Source organism: Chiloscyllium plagiosum, chromosome 41 (genome assembly GCF_004010195.1).
Source record: "Chiloscyllium plagiosum isolate BGI_BamShark_2017 chromosome 41, ASM401019v2, whole genome shotgun sequence".
Taxonomy (NCBI): Eukaryota; Metazoa; Chordata; class Chondrichthyes; order Orectolobiformes; family Hemiscylliidae; genus Chiloscyllium; species Chiloscyllium plagiosum.
The window spans coordinates 15,330,208-15,353,207 of NC_057750.1; the positions used below are offsets into that span (position 1 = coordinate 15,330,208).

General features: G+C 42.3%; 1 protein-coding gene across 4 annotated transcripts in view; it reads right to left on the reverse strand.

Moving 5' to 3' along the window:
• LOC122542881 (metastasis-associated protein MTA1-like) overlaps positions 1-23,000 on the reverse strand; it is a 100,640-nt gene that overhangs the window by 51,126 nt on the left and 26,514 nt on the right. For all 4 annotated transcript variants that reach the window (XM_043681001.1, XM_043680999.1, XM_043681000.1 and 1 more), the window contains exons 3-4: positions 8,564-8,657; positions 774-851 (exon numbers count right to left, since the gene is read on the reverse strand). In XM_043681001.1, coding sequence (XP_043536936.1) covers positions 774-851; positions 8,564-8,657 — 172 coding nt within the window. The remainder of the gene's footprint in view (positions 1-773; positions 852-8,563; positions 8,658-23,000) is intronic.

Below are 23,000 nucleotides of genomic sequence, written 5' to 3' on the forward strand. Positions count from 1 at the left end.
CTGCAGGCAAACTGAACAGAGAGTTACCAGAGAGCATTGCCATTCAAAGCCCAGCTATGGTCGACACATGGGAAAGCCGAGAGACTGCATTTATACAGTGCCTACTAACATTGAAAAAAAAAAGTACACCACATACTTTGCAGTGCTTTTGTTTTTAGTTGCTGCAGACTTGAGACTCCAGCCTCTGCTGCAATCTTCAGTAGGCAATGGGACAGAACAGTTAAACGCATCCATTTTGGACTATACTTCGCCAGTCAAGACAACATTTTAACAGCATAAGAAAATAAGAGTATTAATACTCATAATAGTCATTAACACACATTTTGATGCAGAGATATTTTCATATCATACCTGAAACATGCATTCAAATAACTAATCCTAGCAGCCAGTAAATGTCAGCTTGGTTTTCTATGAAGCACAGACAAATAGAAAACAGAACAGGCCACACAAGAGCCCATTAGGTAGGCTGGCAAGGAAAATAAGTATCCATGTACAACTGATATAGTCAATGGAAGCAAAACTTATAGCAGCTGGAACAGCAGGTCCACAATAGAGGCCAAGTCACAAGAGCAATAAACTCCATGCAGCGCCTTGGCCTTGGTCAAGAGTAGAATCTCAAAGTCAAAATTCCTACGTCCTGGATTCATCTCGTTGTCTCTGCAACTGCAGCATTATGGTCTGTCCATTCAGTCCAAAGTGAAAAGTTAAGTAAAACTTTGTCCTGAGGTCCGCGGATTGTAGCCCGAAACTACCAGAAATGGGAATTTACTCACCAGTTTTAGGCAGTGTTTCTTGTGGAACATCAGGGACCTCAGTCGGTAGTATTGCATCACAATTATCCAGCTCTTGGCCTGTACAAATCGCGAACAAACAACAAATGGTGAAACAGTTCAATTTACCCACTTAAGGGGAAAACCCCATCGTGCGCCTTACTCTTATCTAACTAGGATTACTGTGCTCTGATTTGACCAAGCAACTTGGATATACTTATTATTTACTGCAGCCTTGTCCAATGTCAATACAGGACACATGCCCAGCACCAAATCCAGGAATTCATCCACGTTGATGACAAGACAGTGCTGACACAGGCATCACTGCTCAAGGACAAAACTAGGACACTCATTAGCAGCATTGACCTACAGGATTACTATTTCCAGAAGTGACGCTCCTGTCCCAAATCAACAGAAGACAGGGCAGTTGGCATTCCATCTTAACAATGAAGTCACCAACAAAAAAATCAACAGTTCCTTCTGCAAAAGACAACTTACCCACCAAGCCACCCAAAACAACAGGACGTTAACCTATCGGTCTCAAAATCCAGCAGCACTAGCTGAAGTGTGAAATTTCAGGTTAACCTGATCTGGAATATTGCTGAAGAGCAAGAATCCTTCATCATGCTCAAGTAGCCCTCATCTACACCCTGCTTCACAGTTCTGCAGCATCTACACAAACAATGCAGATTTACAAAGAAACACCACCATAAAAGGTAGGTATCAGAGATAGAAAGGCAAAATACCTATTGCTGCTGAACAAGAGTCATACCAGACTCCAAACGTTAACTCTGTTCCTGTGCCCACAAATGATGCCAGACTGGAGTTTCTCCAGCATTCCCCACATTGGAGAATGTTCTGCTCTGTGAAATGAGCGTCACAAATATTCCCATCCTCAAAAACCCACCAGGAAGCACTCCAAATCAGGTGCGTCTTTCCAGAAAAGAGGCTAATATTCCTGAAGTTGAGATCAATGATGGAAGTCATTGTACCAGCACAAAGAACCAACACCCCATCACTGACCCAGCAAAAGTCCCTGATTTCCATCTCCCTTGATGATAGTGGACACAACTCAGTCACATCGAAGAACGATGTGCGTGCCTGCTCAATAAATGAAAAGATAGTGGGCAGTGCAAAGTGGGATTGTGGCCATTAGTTTCAGACTTTTGAAGAACACATCGCCCCAACCTTCCAATGAAAACGTGTCATGGAAAGAACCTAATTTCTCCATTCAATATCTCTGGAATGCATCAATGGATATTCCGACTAAACATCCCATTATCATCTCCCCTGTAATTAATAATATGGCAAAAAAAAAGTGTACCCTCAGGCGAAAAGCTATGGAAAGTTTTGACACAATGCTGGTGCATAAACCGATTTAAAGCTGCAAAGAAGCATATTTAGATGGGTTACTGGGATGGGCAGCTGGGGTAAGGTATCTGATTTGCACTGATTGACAGCCTCTCTGCAACTGAGAGTAACCCAAGACAGAAGAAGAATGGAACTCAGTTAAGGTTATATTTGGGGAACTGCTCCGAATCGTACTTGCCATCAATCAAAACCTTCAAGCTGTTAACTCTCATTGAAGAGTCTCCTGCAGGTTTTTACAGAATAAGGGAGGGGGGAAAAAAAACAATAAAAAAGATTAGGCAGTACTGCTACCCTGATCGTTCCCAAAATGCAGAATTACACTGTGGCAACTCTTCCAGGTCTCGTACGCTGCTGACACCAAGCTCACAGAGGACAAAGTGTTACCTGAAGGAACTGTCAACTACCAGCTCAAATGGAACTTATAGGAGGAGAAAGCTGGAAGCATGTGCGAGAGAAAGAGACAAACCTCACCGCAGCTTGGAGGAAAAGAACAGTTCCAACTGGTCAACACAGCAACTGGATCTGTTCTACGGTATTTCGATTACATAGCCATCTAATCCCAATATCTTTTTTGGTTTACAAATGGCTGCTTGTGGGACTGCTGAATAAATATCCCCCTAAGTAGCTTTGTGTTTTCGGTTAATCAGTGCTCCAGCTACACTCGCGTATGATCCAGGTGCTAGGTGTAGTAAAGCAGGGACTTCAAAATTCCCTCCCTACACAATTAATACAAAGGAGCTTCAAGGTGAACACTGCTCTTTTGTTCACGGTCTCTTAGCTTCAGTTGCTCAATCAAGTAAAAGGCTATCCATTGACAAGGAGAAAAAGTTCCCAACCACAAAGGGTTAAGGTAACTTCAAAAGATCTCTCTCTCTCCCTTAATCCATCAGACACCAAGCCTATCGGGGCTTCAACTCAGGAGAGACTGGGTCACGTGGTTTGTGTTCTTGTTCAGTTCCCATTGATTACACACGCAGCAGGATACGCTTCTGGGCACTCTCTGAAGAACAGCAGCAGCTGTCTGTGGAGTCTCCAGGCAGCCATTTTGGACGGACAGACCAAGCAGATCGAAGTCTCAGATTGATGCAGACACCAGACATCTTTCCCTCCCTGACAGCAGAAGCTTTCACACATTAGTTTAGGAAAGGATGTTGCTAGAAACAGCACTACAACAGAGCTGTGACATCAGCTACACATCCTGCTGAATTAAATGTACTATAAGAACTCCCACAACATTTTATGAAAATTCTCTGCACACAGCACAAGCATTGGACATGAGACCAGTCAATCAAAATTATCACTTCAATGACTGAGACTGAACTGCATTCCCACTGATTAAAAAAAGGCCAACAGAAGTCATTTTCATTTACTTCTCCCTGCCATTTTTCTCCTTGATGTCTCCGCTCATCATTTGGTTTGATTTATTATTGTCATGTACCAAGATACAGTGAAAGGTATTGTTGCGCGTGCTATCCAGGAAAATCATACCTTACATAAGTACATCAGGGTAACAGAACAGAATGCAGAATATCGTGTCATAACTTCAGAGAGTGTGCAGAGAAAGATCAACTCAAATAGGTGAGAGGTCCATTCAGAAGTCTGATAATAGGGAAGAAGCTGTTCTTGAATCTGTTGGCCTGTGTTTGTAAACATTTGCATCATCTGCCCGATGGAAGAGAGTATCATCACGTTGGAAGAGGTCTTTGATTTGGTTGGCTGTTTTCCCAAGGCAGCAGGTAGTATAGATGGAATCAATGAAGGCTGGTTTTTGTGATAGACCGGGCTGCAATCACAACTCTGATTGCTTGCGATCTTGAAAAGCAGTTACCATATCAAGCTGTGATGCATCCAGATAGGACATTTTCTATGGTGCATCTATAAAGATTGGTAAGAGTCAATGTGGACATGCCAAATTTCCTTAACTTTCTGAGGAAGCAGGGATGTTTGCAAGCTTTCTTGACTGTAGCAGTCTCCTGGGGAAGAGACACACATCTACCAACCACAGTTCCAGCCACCCAGTATATTCACTGACTCCCACCCCAGCCACTGCAGCCAACTCCCAAGCCCTTGAGACATACCCCCAGAGACAGAGTAACCTTCAATCTCCTTCTGGCACAGCTTTTGATCATTCATAGTACCTTAGACAAATGACAATTACTCAAAACATCCAGTGTTAGTGCTGCATAACTCGTCCTCTACAGCTACTGAAAGTTTCCAGACATTAGTTGATTTTGAAAATTCATTTATTTAGTTTCCTAAAATTTCTTCCTTGCCTCACACAGAAGCATTGTCAACATGAAAAATGTGGTAGTGATCCACCTTAAAGTGGGTCCTCTGCTAATTTTTCCATGCCTCATGGACAATGCATGTTATTGAATTACTAATAGTTGAAAATCAGGAAAGCACTGGGCAAATAAAGCTGTGACAAAGTATCAGTGGCCTGCAATATGCCATTAACTTGGATCGAAACTGGTCATCCCTCGCTAGAAAAACTTACATCTCATCTTCAACAGCCAACACAGCAGATTCAACATAAAGGAATTCAATGTGCAGAGTTGGAGAGCAGAGAAGAGAGTGGGGGAATGATGTTGCTGAGTGAAGTAAGAATTTGTTGTTCAGATACAGCATGACGAGTAACCGAGGGCAGAAGAAGAATGGAACTCAGTTAAGTTGACATTTAAGGAGCTGTTCCTTTTAGAACTTAGTACCATCAAAACCTTCAAGCTGTTAACTCTCAAACAGCAGATACAATGCCATTCGGACAGCCCTGGTCTTAATCGAGGAAGGTCAGGTGGTGGTGGTGGGGATGGCAGCTGAGGACAGGGATAGACTTCCTCCTTATCGTCAGCAGTCTCTGGCTCTCTGAATGGCAAAGGCTTGGTACAAATTCCCCACCAGTGAACAAACAATGAATGAACTGGGGAGTGCCCAATTATGGTGGGAGCTTATTACCTTCACCGACAATGAATGAAGTTCAGCACTCTCCCCTCACCGAACCCCTAACCTCAAGAAGCTCCAAAAATCCCAGAAAAACCACCAAAGGGCCAGATACAAGGAACAACATATCTTTCACTCGCCTTTCCTTGGATTCAGGATAAAACTAAGGTAAAGCAAAAAGAAGACTAAACTCACTATCATTTAAACAAAGGGAACAAACATGACTCCAGGATCAGCTTCTGGGTGGCAAAAGTGAGGAAGGGCCACCATTGTGTCGAGAAATTAAGTGAGGGATGGGCAGTGGGTTGTACTTGCTTTCTTCTCCAAGAAGAAACAGCCCAAAGCAGGGTTTAGACCAGAGAACCTTGTTGTGATTGTAATTGAGGTAATAAAAGACCGATTTCGACAGTGCTTTACAGGCAATTCAGCACATTGAAGTATAGTCACTGCTGCATTGTTGGAAAGGGCCAACTTACATACAGCAAGATCCCACAAGTGGAAGGACTAGATTTGGCTGACTCTTCCCATCAGCTTTAGGAATCTCCTAAAAACTTTCTCCGCAGTTCTCAAGGTGCAGCAATTTTCTTCAAGCGCTGCAAAACTGTCAAGTCATCCAATGGCTGAACACCAGAAAAAATTGTCACATTCCAGTGACAGACATCTGGCCATGCGTGCAGCGTGGATGGAGAAACGAAAGGCAAGCATTGATCAACAACAGATCTGTTCAAATCTTAAACCAATTGTGAAAAGCGTAACGTGCAGCCACTGTCTGCAGTAAACATTAGGGCCCACTGTTACAAGGCACAAAACAGGAACTTCTGGGCCACATCGGCTTAAATCTGACCCACAATATATGTTTTCTTAAATTAAAACAAAAGAAAAGTGATAATATGGGAAGGTGAGTTTGAGTTTTCTGAGACAGCAATCAAGGCTGATGAAATACTGAATGCTCCACTGAATGGCATCCATTAACGATCCTCATCTCATTTCTTTTGTCAATACAGCACTAAAGACAGTACGAAATGGTAGCTGGCAGGTAAACCTGCTGCTGATTGGCCCAGCGTCACGTGACAATCTGGGCTCTGCCTCTGTCCTGTGAAAGTGATTACTGTGCTGATAAGCAGATCTGACAGGAAGCATAAGGCATTGTTATAGGGACACTAAACCAGGGCAAGCTGCTTTATCCTTCCTTAAAAGGTCTGAAGGGTGTGATAGCAATTGTGCCATACACATGCTAAGCAATCTCAGCTCCCACTCAAGGAAAGCCTCTGTTTTCACTTCAAAGAGATTTGAATTTCTCTTTTCCCCCAAAAAAAGTCTTCCATGGTGTAAAACCTTCCCAGAAACAACTATATTACAAATATTTGCCCCTGTTCCTCCCCCTTTCCTCCAAGTCACAATTCAAACCTTTCTAAGATCTTTTCACATCACTGTTGAAGGGTCAGCGACACCATCTTCTAAAGCTGACAGCACAAGAAAATCAGCAATTTTATAACTGATTCACATAGTTCCAAGTCAACATGACACTTTTTAAAAAGAACAAACTACAGATGCTGGAAATCAGAAACCAGTTCTGAAGGGGGGTCACTTCGCTTTCTCTCCACAGAACCTTCCTTCCATGCGGACTTTTTCCCAGCAATTTCTATTTTTGCTCTGACATGACACTTGGCAGGTAATAGAAATACAAAGCACAACCAGCCAGACCAGAGGAGGGGCCAGCTTTCTTGCAGCTGGAGTACAAGTAACATCTACAACCCGAGGGGAGGGGATTGGCAGCCCAATGGCTGCAGGATATCCCCGGTTTGACCAGATCTGCGGTACAAGGCACCACAATATAAGGAAAGGTATTCTGGCTCAGGAGGGAGTATGGCAGGCATTTACAAAAATGGCACTTGTGATTTCAAGGAAATACAATATAAATTAGGGTTGTGTTCTCTTCATTTTGATTTGACTTAATATTGTCACATATACCTAGGTACAGTGAAGAGTTTTGCTCTGTGTGTTATCCAGGCAGATCATACCATACAAAGTGCATAAGGGTAATGGGACAGAGCAAGGAATACAATGATTATTGAATAACTTGAATCACTGGCCTTTTTCTGTATGTAATAGCCTTTCAGCCATCATCACTGGATAAAGAACCAACATAATATGTCTTCTCTCTGCTCTTCCCAAAAACAACCATACAAATTCCTGAATTCAGAACTGATCCATTCTCTTTTGAACATCAGTATAAAAAGTTGCTTGTATTTTTCTGGTGCACTCCAGATAATTCATCTGAGAATTTTTCCTACATTTAATGTTTATCCCATACCAAACTTCACAAATAAAAGTTTCAGGTTATAACTACCCTGCGGCACAAAGGGGAGAGCGGACCCAGCTCTTGAAGATGGTGGCACTGGCACATTTGGCCCATCCACTCCAGACCAGCCACATTCTTTTTGCCTCTCTCTCTCTCTCTCTCTCTCTCTCCCCCCCCTATTCATTTTTTTTTCCTTTTTAAAATTTTTTCCTTCAACATCCCTCCGTTGTGGGGAGGCAGGAGTGAGGACTCCTGGCTTCAGCGGCTCAATGAGGGGACTCCAGGGATTTGCAGTGAGGCATCAGCTGCAGAAAGGGTGGGAGTGGGAATCCTGGCTAGGGTAGGCTAAGAGCAGAGACCATGCATAAGTCCTGGAGCCATGTTTGGGACCCCAGGGGAAAGGAGAGACACACATGATGGTGGGGGGGGTGGGGGAAAAGAGGTGCACAACAACAGGGAGCAGGTGAGGAGAGATGCACGACAGGGGTGGGGGAGAGAAGGAAAGAGACAGAGTAAAGCAAGACAGACACAGAGAACATGAAACAGACAAGGCGAGAACACCGAGGGTGAAACAATCAATCAAAAAAGAGAGTCAGTAATATGATTAGATTATCAAAATAAACATGTTCACTGTCATTAAATAGTCATATTAAAGAGAATTAAATCATTAAGAGCAGCTTCATTACATCCAGTGAACACATTCCCTGCTGAACATGTGAGCTTCCCACTGCCCCAATTAAGTTCCCTAAATTTCCTTATCCGAATGCTCAGATAAGACATCGGTGTTGTTCTTCCTCTAGAACAGAGTGGTCGGTTTCCTAGTGGCCTAATACCAAGGGCGGCTACCACCATCCAACTCCAAATCGGGTAAAAGGGCCAGTCCACCCCTGATATTACAAATTTATCAGATACTTAGTATACCAACAGCACCATAAAAGTGCTTGATTCCATGTTTTAAAATCTAAAATTATCTGCTCATGATTCCAGCTAGATTTCATGTTTGTTCCTACAACAGAGGCACAGCTCCAATATTTACTTAGGTCTTAAGTTTTCTCCAATAATTATTTAAGAATAAATAAAATAGAGATGAAACAGACAGCTAGATTGGAACACTAATTATTGCTCCCTTTCTGAAGTTATAATAAAAACACACAAGAATGCAATAAGTCAGCAAAACACTTACTTGCATGTTTGTCTGCCAGTCCAATAAGAGTACTCGGTATATCTCGCCTTCTGTAGAAACAAACCACTTTTGCTTCAACATTGCCGTTCGCAGTCTGCAATTGGTGAAAACATACAAGATATCTATTATTCACCGTGCGCTTACACAATTCAAGGCTAGCAGACTGCATGCTCACATCAACCTTTACAATGCAGTGTTTCTTAACACAGCAGGCCACAGAGGGTTCAAATATGTCAATATTTCATTCAAACATTCAAAACCCAAATACTTGCAATTCATCCTCACTAGCTTCTCAACTCCTCTAACCTGCCGAATTGGCTCAGCTGAGTTCATTTTTATTTTGGTGCTGGCGTGGTTGGATTATTTATCATATTTAGGACAAAAGAGCAAGCAATGGAGCTGCTCTTTTGCTCCTTGGCCAGACGTTATCAATTAATCTCCTCAAATCACTGCCATCAATGCCAAGCATGGGCTCATCTCTATGTCCCTGTTTGACAGCTCCACTCTCTCCCTCCTTGCAGAAATAAAATACCATGCATGCCAAAGAACTGAAATGAAAACAGAAAATGGAGAAACTCAGTGGGACTGGCAGCATCTGCGGGGAAAGAGAAACAGTATTAACATTTTGAATTGAATGAGACTCTTCTCTGGAACTCAAAATTGAGAACGTGAATGGTTTCTTCTTCCACAGATGATGGCAGAACTAAATTTGTCCAGCACTTTGCTCTTAGTGAGTTCTGAGAAGATTTGTAGCTCAGGTTGAGGTTCTGGATGTTGGTTTGCTCACTGAGCTGGAAAGTTTGCTCTCAGACTTTATCACCATACTAGGTAACAATCAGTGAGCCTCCAGACGAAGCACTGGTGGCATGGCCCGCTTTCTATTTATGCATTTAGGTTTCCTTGGGTTGGTGATGTCATTTCCTGTTCCTTTTCTCAGGGGATGGTAAATGGGATCCAAGTCAATGTGTTTGTTGATAGGGTTCCTGTTGGAATGTCATGTGTCTAGGAATTTCGTGCGTGTCTCTGTTTGGCTTATCCTAGGATGGATGTGTTAGTCCCAGTCAAAGTGGTGTCCTTCCTTATCTGTATGTAAGGATACTAGTGAGAGTGGGTCATGTCGTTTTGTGGCTAGTTGATGTTCATGTATCCTGGTGGCTAGTTTTCTGCCTGTTTATCCATTGTAATGTTTGTTACAGTTCTTGCAAAGTATTTTGTAAATGATATTATTTTTGCTTGTCGCCTTTTTAGGGTCTTTCAAGTTCATTAGCTGCTGTTTTTGTGTTGGTGGGTTTGTGGGCTACCATGATGCCAAGAGGTCTGAGTAGTCTGGCAGTCACTTCCAAGATGCCTTTGATGTAGGGGAGAGTGGCTAGGGTTTCTGGACATTGTTTTGTCTGCTTGCTTGGGTTTATTGCTGAGAAATCGGTGGACTGTGTTCATCGGGTACCCATTCTTTTTGAATACACTGTAGGTGATTTTCCTCTGCTCTGCCTAGTTCCTCTGTGCTGCAGTGTGTGGTAGCTTGTTAAATAATGCTCCAATGCAGCTTCGTTTGTGGGTGTTGGGATGATTGCTTCTGTAGTTCAGTATTTGGTCTGTATGTGTTGTTTTCCTGTAGATGCTGGCTTGAAGCTCCCCATTGGTTGTTCGCTGTACTGTAACATCTAGGAATGGCAGTTTGTTGTTCCTCCTCTTTAGGGAATTTTATGCCAGTAAGGGTATTATAGGTGGTCTTGAAGGTTTCCTCTAATTTGTTTTGTTTAGTGAAGACAAAGATGTCATTCACATAGTGGACCCAAAGTTTGGGTTGGATGGTTGACAGAGCTGTTTGTAAGAGTCTGCATTACTGCCTCTAATAACCCGGATATCGGAGATCCCATGGGTGTTCTGTTGGTTTGTCTGTAGGTTTTGTTGTTGAAGGTGAAGTGGGTGGTAAGGCATAGGTCCACTAACTTAACAACATTATACTTGCTGATGACGTTGGTGGTGTTTGGTGTTTGTGTCTTTGGTTCTCCCAATAATTTAGTCATCATACAGATGAAATGTCTGAAAACAAACCTTCCAGCTCAGCAAGAAAACCTACATCCAGAACTTTGCTCTTATTTTAGGACACTGCTTGGCATTGCGTACGATTCAAGAAAGCATGATCAACATTACTGCATCAATGAAATCTCACTGGCACCGGGGCAAAAAGGATCTGGGAGCAGGTGATTGTCAGATCAACTAAACTATTTTTTACCAATTGTTCATAACCACTGAAGGAACTTAATACTTGAGAAGCTCAAGGTAAGAGCAGAATAGGTGGGAAAGGCAGACTCAAATTGTTCGCATGAAAAATGATCCAAACGTGGCTCAGCGCTCTGGTAAAATGCACCTACAAAGCTGGAAGTAAACAAAAGACATTGTAAATCCCACTGGATTGAGACAACATCCAAACGGTTCAAGAAATAGGCAAATATGGACCAGGATCAACAATGGTGGTGGTTTAGTCAAATCCCATCCAAGCTCCCAATTCAAACCCTCCCCATTACAATGACTGCCAACTTCTATCGACATCAGTCACTGCCACCACAGTGTCCGAAACAGCAGAATGCGAGAGCAGTGAGACCATCCCAAGCAAATGGGCCTTTACAAGTCTCTACTTTGAATACCTCTTGGCTCAGAATCATTGAATTGGAGAGACTTTGACAGAGAAAACAAGGGGAACAGTTTCTACGTAGTTTTATCCAGAATATATAGTCCAGAACCGGGAGAAGCACACAAGTTCAGGACTGGGAGTGTGCAACGGCAATTGAGTCAAGTAGCAGGGAATTAGGAGAAATTGAGAAGGAACCCCATGGGTTTTGACCAACAGTGCGAACACTGCGTTGCACTAAGAGGTCACAAAGGATGACCACAGGGAGGATAGCCAGAATGCAGATTAAGGCAAAGTGACACAATAGATTGCCTAGTGCCAGAAGATCAGAATAAAGAATGGTAGTTATAGGGGACTGGATAATTAATGGAATAGAAACTGTCCTCTATAGCAAAGAATGAGAATCTCAAATACTGTTGTTATGGATCAAGCCAAACCACCTCAAAACATTTCAAGAAAGTAGCCCAGACCCTAACTTTGCTAATTGTTTTAAGCAGGTGTATAGTGGATATTGCAGGAGATGCAGCTGGTCAAACCATTTCATTTTAAACAAAACTGTATTTTTTTTTTACAAAATTCCCAATGACACACAAACAAAAAAAGAGAACAGAAAACAGAATAACTTAACCTACCTGAAAACCCAACAGATCATCCCAACTTAATGATGCTGTTCCAATACTTGCAACAATCCCCAGACACACTCCTTGGCACAAAAGGTAAAATCAAACCCAGTGTCTTACAGAAGAGATGTCAAAGAGAGAGTACCAGCATGGACCTGCTTCTTTGGGTCCAGCAACTTCAATACAGCCTGATCGCTTTTAGTGAATAGCCAGACTAAACCAGAGAAAAGCTGAGAACTGGCGACTCCCCTTTCATTGTACAAGTGCTTTTTTAAAACTTGAAAGCCTTTTGTCTGAGGCAGTATCTGTAAGTGATAATCAAGTTGGCCCGAAAACCCTTCAAACTTTGACTTTTCGGAGTCTGTGTCTTTTATGACCTCTCCGGGAAAAAAGGTGAAGGACAACATAACCTTGTTAAAGGAGCAGCATCACCATAGTCTACTGTCAACCTGATAGTAGAGTTCAGGATATCATCTGGTAGCTGAATTTTTGCCCGAATTTGTGCAAATTGGCACAGGAGCAGAAAGATCACGTGCAGAAAGACGTGTGGAAGTGGGTTGGTTGGGGGCTGGGAGTCATTCCATGAAGCTCTGGCACCAGTTCCAGGGCAGGATGGAGCTGGTGGAACAGACTCCAGCTGAATTGGAGGTGGGACCCAAGTTCAAGTGGAAAGGGGAAGTTGGGAGATGGAAAAGATCTTAAACTAATAGGACGGGAGATCTCCAAGAAATACTAACAGTTTAAATGTAAACAGAACATTAGAAAGTAAAGTCAGGAGTGTGATGGAATACTTCCCATTTGCCTGAATTAGTGCAACTCCAACAACACAAGAACTTGATACAGTCCAGGACAAAGCACCCCATTGATTCGCACATCGAAAACATCCACTCCCACTCCCAGAGATGCTCAGTAACAGCAGTTACCATTCTCTCGAAGCTGCACAGCTGTGTGTGCGCGCGAGTGTGTAGTCACTCCAAGGTTCTGCATGCTGCAATTAGCATCAGCAGCCCAATCAGAGCACTAACTTCCAATTCCAGAATTGTATAGACCTTGAAGAGAGACAACCACAAAAGTAGATAGGATGCTGCTAACAATGAGTATTATCTACAAAAAATACAGCAGGAATTAACCAAGGCTCCTTAGACATCACCTTCTAAACTTATGACCTCTACAATCTACAAGGTCAAGGGCAGCAAACACATGGTAACACCACCCGTTGCAGGATCCCCTCCAAGCCAATCACTATTTTGACTTGGAAATACCTCGCTGTTCCTTCAATGTCGCTGGGTCGTAAGTTCAGAACTCTCTCCTTTAATGGCATTATGGGTCCATTGATAAATGGACTGTAGCAGTTCAAGGCGGCAGCTTACCAACATCTTTTCAAGGGCAATTAGAGATGCACAATCAATTAATATTGTCCCGAACCCAAAAATGAACAAAAGACAGACAATAACAGGAGAAGAAATAATATTGAACAGGAGTCTCAGACTGGTTGAACATTAAGTGAGGGGAAAATCCCACTAAAAATTAGTTGAAATTTCTGCACACCGTGCCCATAATAAAATAAGGGTGGAGGAAGGAATTATGCATTACGAAGAATGAAACACACCTCAGAATTACTCGGACATGGCCACAAAACAAGAAATCAGGACTTAAGAATTAAACATTGCAGTGCATCACACATTTAAGCAATGCAGGGGAAAGAGAGAGGGGAGGTCAAGTAATTCAGGATAACTTAATAGCAGTGAAGAAAATGGACAAAGCTATCAGCAAGATAAAGAATCCATCTGAATCAAGTTGAAAGATAAATCATTTGAATAAGTGTGATCTATAAACCACTTAACGAAAAAGAGTGATTGAATATGCGGGGAAGTTACATAATTCAGTAAGCAGCAGATAAGGCATTGTAGGAAATTGCAACTACACAACTATGATAAAATAAGGTTAATAGACTGGAGAATAGCAGATTCTGATGAGCTGCAATTAGAACTTGGGGAAAATACAATAGGCAATTATATTGGCAGACAATGATGTACAACAATAATACAAACATTTAAAAGTGTTTAACAAAGTGCAGGCAAAACATATTCCATGAACTAGAAAGGACAAATTGAACATGAGAGAGACTTTATGAATGAATAAAGACTTAAGGAAGAAACTGAGGGTTAGGAAAGAGGCAAACATGAAATTAAGACAGTAACAGCAGAGGACCACACATCAAAAGGGAATATGGAGAAAGCAAGAGAGCAGTATTTTTAGAAAGGTTCGAAAGGCAGACAGAAACAAGGAAATTGAACCAACACGGACGAGGAAAAAAATGGCCAAGTATCTTAGAGGTACCATTAATAGGAATAAGGTAGCCAATGATGGGAGTAAGACCATTAAGAAATAGAATGATAATTTGACAGGTAACACAGATAGCAGATATATTAATTGTTTTACTTCAGTGTTTATCAGGCAGTCATATTAAATGATTAGATGAGCAAGTGATTTTTATATTAAATAAAGATGATGTATTGAATAAACTAAAAGTAGAAAGCTCTGATCTAGAAAAATTGCATCCTATGTACTTTAACAGAATCTAAGAGAAAACAGTGGCATTACAACTTATTTATGATCCAACAGAAAAACATGCCAAAGGACTGGTGGTTAGCTAATACAATTCATGCGGTTAAGGAGGAAGACAGAACATGCCCAGGAAACTGTGGTCAGCTTAAACGTGGTTGGAGGATAATGGGATCTTTTCTAAAGGACAGGATAGAACATTCAAAAATGAAAAGTAATTACAATTAGTAACATGAAATTCAAAAAAAATAAAACGTGGTTTGGCTAACACCTAGTTTTTGAAGGAAAAGAGAGATTAGCGAATAGTAATGCTGCAGATGGAACTTATCAGCGTTTTCAAAGAGGACTTTGATAAGATGACCCAGAACATACTAATGAACAAGGTCAGGGAATGTGGTCAGGTGACAAGTGGCAGAACGTGGTCAGGTGACAAGACAGTGCGCAGAATGCAGGAATAAAGGCCAGTTATTCAGAGAGGCAAATAGTGGAAAGTGGTGTTCCACAAAGACCTTAGTTGGTACCTCTGCTGTTCATAATTCACACCGATGATTTGGACTGGAGTCAAAAACGACTTCCACATTTGTAGATCCCATCAAATAAGGGGTGGGATGAAAGACTGCAACAAATTAAAGAAGAAAACTTGCAGAATAAAATGCGAGGTGCTGCATTTTGGGAAAGCAAATCTTAGCAGGACTTATACACTTAATGGTAAGGTCCTCGGGAGTGTTGCTGAACAAAGAGACCTTGGAGTGCAGGTTCATAGCTCCTTGAAAGTGGAGTCACAGGTAGATAGGATAGTGAAGGTGGTGTTTGGTATGCTTTCCTTTATTGGTCAAAGCATCGAGTACAGGAGTTGGGAGGTCATGTTGCAGCTGAACAGGACATTGGTTTGGCCACTGTTGGAATATAGCATGCAATTCTGGTCTCCTCCCATCGGAAAGATATTGTGAAACTTGAAAGGGTTTAGAAAAGATTTACAAGGACGTTGCCAGGGTTGGAGGGTTTGAGCTATATGGAGAGGTTGAATAGGCTAGGGATGTTTTCCCTGGAGCGTCGAACGCTGAGGGGTAACCATATGGAGAATAAATAGACAAAGTCTCTTCCCTGGGGTGGGCAAGTCCAGAATTAGAGAGCATAGATTTAGGGTGAGAGGGGAAAGATATAAAAGAGACATAGTGGGCAACCTTTTCACGCAGAGAGTGGTGCATGTATGGAATGAGCTGCCAGAGGAAGTGCTGGAGGCTAGTAGAACTACAACAACATTTAAAAGGCATCTGGAGGGGTACATGAATAGGAATAGGAAGGATATGGGCCAGGTGGGATGAGATTGGGTTGAGATATCTAGTTGGCATGGACGAGTTGGACTAAAGGGTCTGTTTCCATGCTGTACATCTCTCGGACTCCAATAGGTAAATAATTAGCAAATAAAAGTTCAGCACAGATAAGTGTGGGGAAGTATACTTTATTAAGAAATAGGGAGATCGCTCATGACGTGGAATATGCAAGTTGAGGTGAAAGGAAAGGAACAAAATGGATCTTAAATTATAAACTTAAACAAAATTATCACCAGATATCAAGGCCATAAACAACAGAAACCAACCACTAAGCTTTATTTATTTATTCAGATGGAATTAAACATGGGATAAGTTATGCTAAACCTGCTTCAAGCCTTCTTTAGATTACATCTTTTATTTTATTTTATTTGTCCATGGGACGCAGGATGTCCCTGGCCAGGCCAGAATTCATGGTCCAGCCTGAAATGACCAGAGGGCAGTTAAGAATCAATCACTACTGTGGGTCTGGAGCAATACGTACAACAGACCAAGAAAGGACAAGTGATTTCCTTCCCTAAAGGACAGTGAACCAGATAATTTTTATGACATTCAACACTGGCTCCATGGTCACTATTAGGCCACCTTTTATTCCAGCACTTGATTGAATTCAAATTTCACGATCTGCCATGATGAAATTCCAGCCAGTCTCCAAGACCATTAACCTGGATTTCTGGATTGTTAGCCCATCGACATTACCACTACACCACCTCCTCATCACTGCTACATGCAATTCTCGTCACCATAACATGAGATATGGAGACACTGGAGAAAATGGAGAGAAAATGTACAAGATTACAAAAACATGTGAGAATATGTATCTGGAAAGAATTGACAGGGCTGATATTTTTCTCTTGGAAAAGAAAATGTGGCCGAAAAGTCACCTCAGTCGATGTCTTCATAAGTGAGAAGTTTTGTTAGAGTGAATAGAGAGAGAATGTTTCCACTTTATGGAGTAGATGATAACTCGAGGCCATCAACAGAAGTTAGAGGGCATGAGATCCCATGGGAAATTCAGAAATAACCTTTCAATTGAAAGAGTGGTGAGAATATCAAACTTACTGAAACAAATTGCCTGGCCTTCAGGACAGCACCATACAACCCTGTCACGGCAGACACTGCAGGACGTGTCAGAGTGTCGACACAGATATCACCATTATATGTGGGGCACCACCGACCATCTACGCGGCCAATGTTGTCTATCTCATACGCTGCAGGCAAAGATGCCCTGAGGCAGGTCACACTGGTGACAGAGCAAAAGCTATAGCAACGGATGAATGGACACTGCATAACTACCACCAGCCAGGAGTGTTCCCTACCAGTTGGGGAACACTTCACCGGTCCGGGACATTCAACCTTAGACCTTCAGGTGACCATGCTCCAGGGCAGACTCCGGGACAGGCAACAATGCAAAGTGGCCCAGCAGAGGCTGATAGCCAAGTTTGGTACCCATGAGGATGGCCTCAACCGGGACCTTGGGTTCATGTCACAGTACACGTGAGCCCACTACACTATACACACACTCTCTCTCTCTCTCTCTCTCTCCTCACCACCCACCCCCCCCCCCCCCCCCCCCCGACACTCACACACAAACTTATACCCCATTATACGCTCACAGACAAACACAGACACTCTGCCCCCACTGTGCGCACACAAGTTTGTGGGGTGAATTTGTACTTGCAGAATTACATTTTATTTTGCTCAAAAACTGCATAAATCCATGTAAAATTCTGTAACTCCCGCTTTAGAGATAGAATCAGTCTGACCTAATATTGGGACACACACCTTCACACCTTCAATGAAATATCTGAGCTGAGATGGCACCTATTGTTAAAAGCTATCTTGAGAATGTAACTTTAAAATGTTCTGGGATTTACATATCAAGGAACTGAAACTAACATGATCATTCTAAAAGATGAAATATCTCAGATAAATGTGTTTAATATTACATTCCATGACGCTGCATTCCTGTTGCTATAAAGTTTGTATCATTTGATTCTGTTCCACAACCACCTGATGAAGGAGTAGTGCTTCGAAAGCTAGTGATTCCAAATTAGCCTGTTGTGTGATTTTTAACTTTGTCCACCCCAGTCCAACACAGGCACCTCCAAGTCATCACCGAAACATGGGAGTGACTCAAATGAATAGCACTAAACGCATTTCAGAGATGCTAGGCAAGAATGAGGGAGAATGGAACAGATGGTTATTTGACTTGGGGAGCCACCAGTCTAAAACTAAAACATTAAAAACCACAACACCAGGTTATAGTCCAACAGGTTTAATTGGAAGCACTAGCTTTCGGAGCGCCACTCCTTCATCAGGTGGTTGTGGAGGACACAATTGTCAGGCACAGAATTAATAGCAAAAGTTTACAATGCGATGTAACTGAAATTATAGATTGAAAAATACCTTAATTATTTGTTAAGACGCTCATCTGTTAGAATGACTATTTACATCACACTGTAAACTTTTACTATAAAGTGTGTCTTACAACTGTGCACTCCACAACCACCTAATGAAGGAGCAGCTCTCCAAAAGTTCGCGCTTCCAATTAAACCTATTGCACCACAACCTGGTGTTATGATTTGTAACTTTGACCACCCCAATCCAACACCGGCTCCTCCAAATCAGTCTAAAACTAGGTCCCCCTTGAGAGTTCAGCTATCACTTCTCTGCTTTCCTTGCACTGACCTCAGCATCCCTCAACGGATAGCCTTGCTGAGGTGTCTTATCCTCATCCTCACCACTTAGGCCATAAGCAATGGATGCTGACATTCTTTCTTCTTTCAAAGGCCTGATCTGGTTTATTTGGGTAGTCTGATATCAGAGCTGGAAATGTGTTGCTGGAAAAGCGCAGCAGGTCAGGCAGCATCCAGGGAACAGGAGAATCAACGTTTCGGGCATAAGCCCTTCTTCAGGAATCTTCCTGATTCCTGAAGAAGGGCTTATGCCCGAAACGTCGATGCTCCTGTTCCCTGGATGCTGCCTGACCTGCTGCGCTTTTCCAGCAACACATTTTCAGCTCAGATCTCCAGCATCTGCAGTCCTCACTTTCTCCTCCTAGTCTGATATCAGACCTTCCTATCAGGCACCACTTCCCTAACCCTAGTTGTTCACATATTCTCTATTCAGAATAATTTAATTTCCTCAATCATACACCTTCTTAGTGTCTCATTAAATAATTACTAACCATTTACTCTCATACGCAATGGCTACTTTTTAAAACATAGCAATGTGAAAATTTCTATTGCGATGAGGAAAGATAAATTCATTAGTCTACCTTCCTCGTAGTCACATGTTACAAAGATAATGGTGTTAACTTATCACAGTTATCAACTCCATCAATTAAATCAACAACAGATTGAGATATACTATGAGGAAAGCCCCAGTGATAGTGCGCTCTGGGAACTGTAAATGCAAAGCCATTTTCCCCCTCAAGCCTGCAATACATCTCAAACAATTCATATGTACATCCCAAAAGATTACATTCTGAAAGTAATGACTGCAACTAAATAAGCATTGACTGTTTCCACCACTCTCCCAAAGAAACTGGTTCCATGTATTGACCAATCTCAGTACTATATTAGGCAAATGTGAAGATTGCAGATGGTGGAGATTAGAGTCGAGAGTATGGCGCTATAAAAGCACAGCAGGTCAGGCAGCATCGTGATGAAGGGCTTTTGCTCGAAACGTCGATTCTCCTGCTCCTCGGATGCTGCCTGACCCGCTGTGCTTTTCCAGCACCATACTCTCAATCTCTGATTAGATTCCCTACAGTGTGGAAACAGGCCCTTTGGCCCAACAAGTCCACACTGACCCTCTGAAGGGCACCCTACCCAGACCCATTTCCCTCTGACGAATGCACCTAACACTATGGGCAATTTAGCATGGCCAATTCATCTAACCTGCACATCTTTGGATTGTGGGAGGAAACCAGAGCACCCGAAGGAAACCCACGCAGACATGGGGAGCATGTATTAGTTAACAGTATTGGTTAACCAGTACAGGTTCACTAAACTACTGTTTCTGTATACCGGTTGAGCATTTTCCTGCCAGGTGCAGGTCGGATATTCAGGGACTACTGTACTCGACAAGGTAAATCAACTTATCATAATCCACACTGTCCAGGCCCTTCAGAATTCGAAAAACAGAAAAAGTTTCTCCCTTCTCCCTTCTGGGAAGACTATGTCCAATTAACCCACACTGCACAGGTCACATGGCTTCCCTCAGTGCCACACGTTTCAATGGCTCTGACAAGATTACTGAGTGACTTAATGGTTAATCTCTCAGAGATAGCAACTTTGGAAGACATATCAAAAATATATCTTCCAAATGAGAGGGTTAAAAAGGTCCACCTAAAGGATGTCAAGTTAACGAGAAAGAATCAACCATTATATAAAGGCAGAACACAGAGCCAATACTATGCAGGGGCACATTCATTTAACTGTTTAATGTACGGTGCAATGCCAGCTCCAGGCTTGATTTTGCAATGGGCCTTTTGCTAATCAGACGTCACTGTCAGAACAAAGGCTAGTTACATAAGAACAAGAGCAATGTTCCCAACTTTTGAAAAAAACTGGCAGCCACAATCACAACTAATGACAAACTCAACAATTACTCCAGGGAATACTGCAAAACACTGCTGGGGTCTGGGTCTGCAATTCTCCACAACCAACTCCGGATTTCAATTTTGCCACAATGGATAGTTGCCAACTGGAGGCCAGGCACTTCCTTCAATTTTCAGGCTAACTCGTTTTTAGCATTTTAACTGAATCCACATGTAAACACTGCAAGGAACCCGAAAGGTGGTTTGATACAGAAAGTGGCATTGATGCAGAGAGATGTAATGCAAGAAAACAGCTTTTCATCCAAGTGTACATAAACACCAATCACAAAAGGCCACATTATGCACTGCCTTCTGCATAAGACCCACAAAAAGTCATACTCTGAATGGAAGAGCAACATAGTTCAGCTCCTTTACACAGATATCATGACTAATTGGCAATGCAGCCAGTGTAACAAGCCCATCTACACAGTAACTGATGCATCCAAACAATGAAACAACTATAAATGCAAATGAAGCACAAAAACCAAAAGGGTGAATTATGTATTACACAGAATGAGCTTTACAGACACAGCTATTTGAACTCTTTCTTCCCCCGCCAAAAAACAATCTTTCCAAGAACAGGATTTTATCTTTTTTTTTTGACCGCCAGGGGGTCGTGAAGGGAAGGGGAGAGATAATGTATATTATTGCAACATCCTTCAAAACAATCTATGCAAACTACATTTCTGAAGCAGCAACAACACCCTCGAAAGACAAAGGGGTCATTCAGTGACAATGCAGGTTGCTGCTCGACAATGTGCCACGTGTGGTAGAGACACACAATTCCTCAGCCAGCAGCACAGGATTCCATCTGCTGCAGCCGTTAACCAGGGGATTAGAGTGCACTTTAATCAGCTCTGAAAACCTATCGGGAAAATTCAGTGTGTTTTAACACAGCAGGGAAAATCCCAAAAGCCAAAACAAAATGGGATTACTAATAAAGGCTGTTGTGGGGTCCCAGATGCAATCTGAAGACAGGACATGGGAGCAGTGGCCTATTCAGACTTCTGGGCTTCCTGCACTGTTTAGTAAGATCAGGCTGGTCTGACTGCGGTAGCCTCAACACCGCCTCACCTCTCCCCACTCCTAGCGGGGCCCCCTACCCCTCACACCTCACCCTCCCATTCTTTACCTAGGTTTAAGTCTCCTCCACAAGAAAGGGCATTCCCTGGTGCGCATTCCAAGTTTCTGCAAAATTTCACACTTGAATAAGATCACCTCTCAGTCTTCCAAACTCCAATGGGTAAAGGCCCAAACCGTCCAGCCTTTGTTCATGCCAGACTTCGTCCCAGGAATGAGTTGTGAGAATTTCTCTGAACCACTACTACTAATGCAATAATCTTTTTAAAAAGATAAGAATGCAAATACTACAGACAGCAACTGACGATCTGGTCTCCTGTAGGCACTGTACAGTTGTACAATTGTTTCAGGCAGTCAGATTCACCATAAATGACCAAGAAATAGAAGCAATAATAAATTGGAATATTACTAGGGGTGTCATTTGCACAGAAAGGTTCTCAAAGAATTTGAAGTCCTGAATCTTTTACATAAAAAAAGACTAAATCGAGGCTAAAATGTCAATAGTCATAGCAATTGGTTTACAGTTAGAATCTCATCAGCTGCCCTCCCAAGGATGCAAACTCCTGGTCGGGTTCTGACCATGGGTACTGTGACACCTCACCTAAACAGTCAGGCTTGACAAATGAATGTGCATAGCTGGTACCCACAGGATATGTCACCTTGTAGGTAGTAAAGCCAAACTGAAGCTTTCCCAACTCATGGACAGACAGGCTAGACAGGAACCACCAAATGCCAATTAGGAACAAGCACAGAAGTCCTGTCAAGAGAGAAAATCGACAACCACTGCCTGACTGATTACAGTTCAGTAAATCGGGAATCAAAATCCATCACATTCTGCTGACAGTTAGTGACTCCGTGTTATGGTCACCTGATGGCAAATGCATTATTGAAGCAGCAAAGGAGTCACACAATCACTGTGCTCGTCAACACCCAAGTAACACACAGTCCACCACCACAGTACCTGCTGGAACACCACACTCAATCCACAAATTTAAGAGATATCGTAACTACACTGAACTGTTCATCATGCTTTCTCAGGCTAATAGAAGGCTCTAACAGAAAAAGACAATGGACAAGCAATTGGAAAAGCAAAGTTTAAGAGGAGCAATGATGTGGAGGTGCCCATGTTGGACTGGGGTGGACAAAGTTAAAAATCACAACCCCAGGTTATAGTCCAACAGGTTTATTTGGAAGTACAAGCTTTTAGAGCACTGCTCCTTCGTCAGATATCTGGTGGAGCAGGATCATAGGACACACAATTTATAGCAAACGATCATAAGCTCATACAACTGATGTGATGTATTGAACAAACCTAGATTGCTGTTAAATCTTTCAAACTGGGTTGCAGGTTTCGACTCATTAATATATAAATTCCAGAACTTCTTTCAAGTCACATTCCCGAGATAACTTAAGGTTTTATAACAAAAGGTGACATCTCGGCTCAGACAATGCATTAAAGGTGTGAGGTTAGAGTCTGCCTGTATTCCAATCTTGAGTCAGACTGGTTCTATTTCCAAAGTAGGAATTTATAAAATGTCGCATGGATTGACTGCCTAAAGATTTCATGCTTTTTGAACAAAATAGCATGCATCTGCAAATG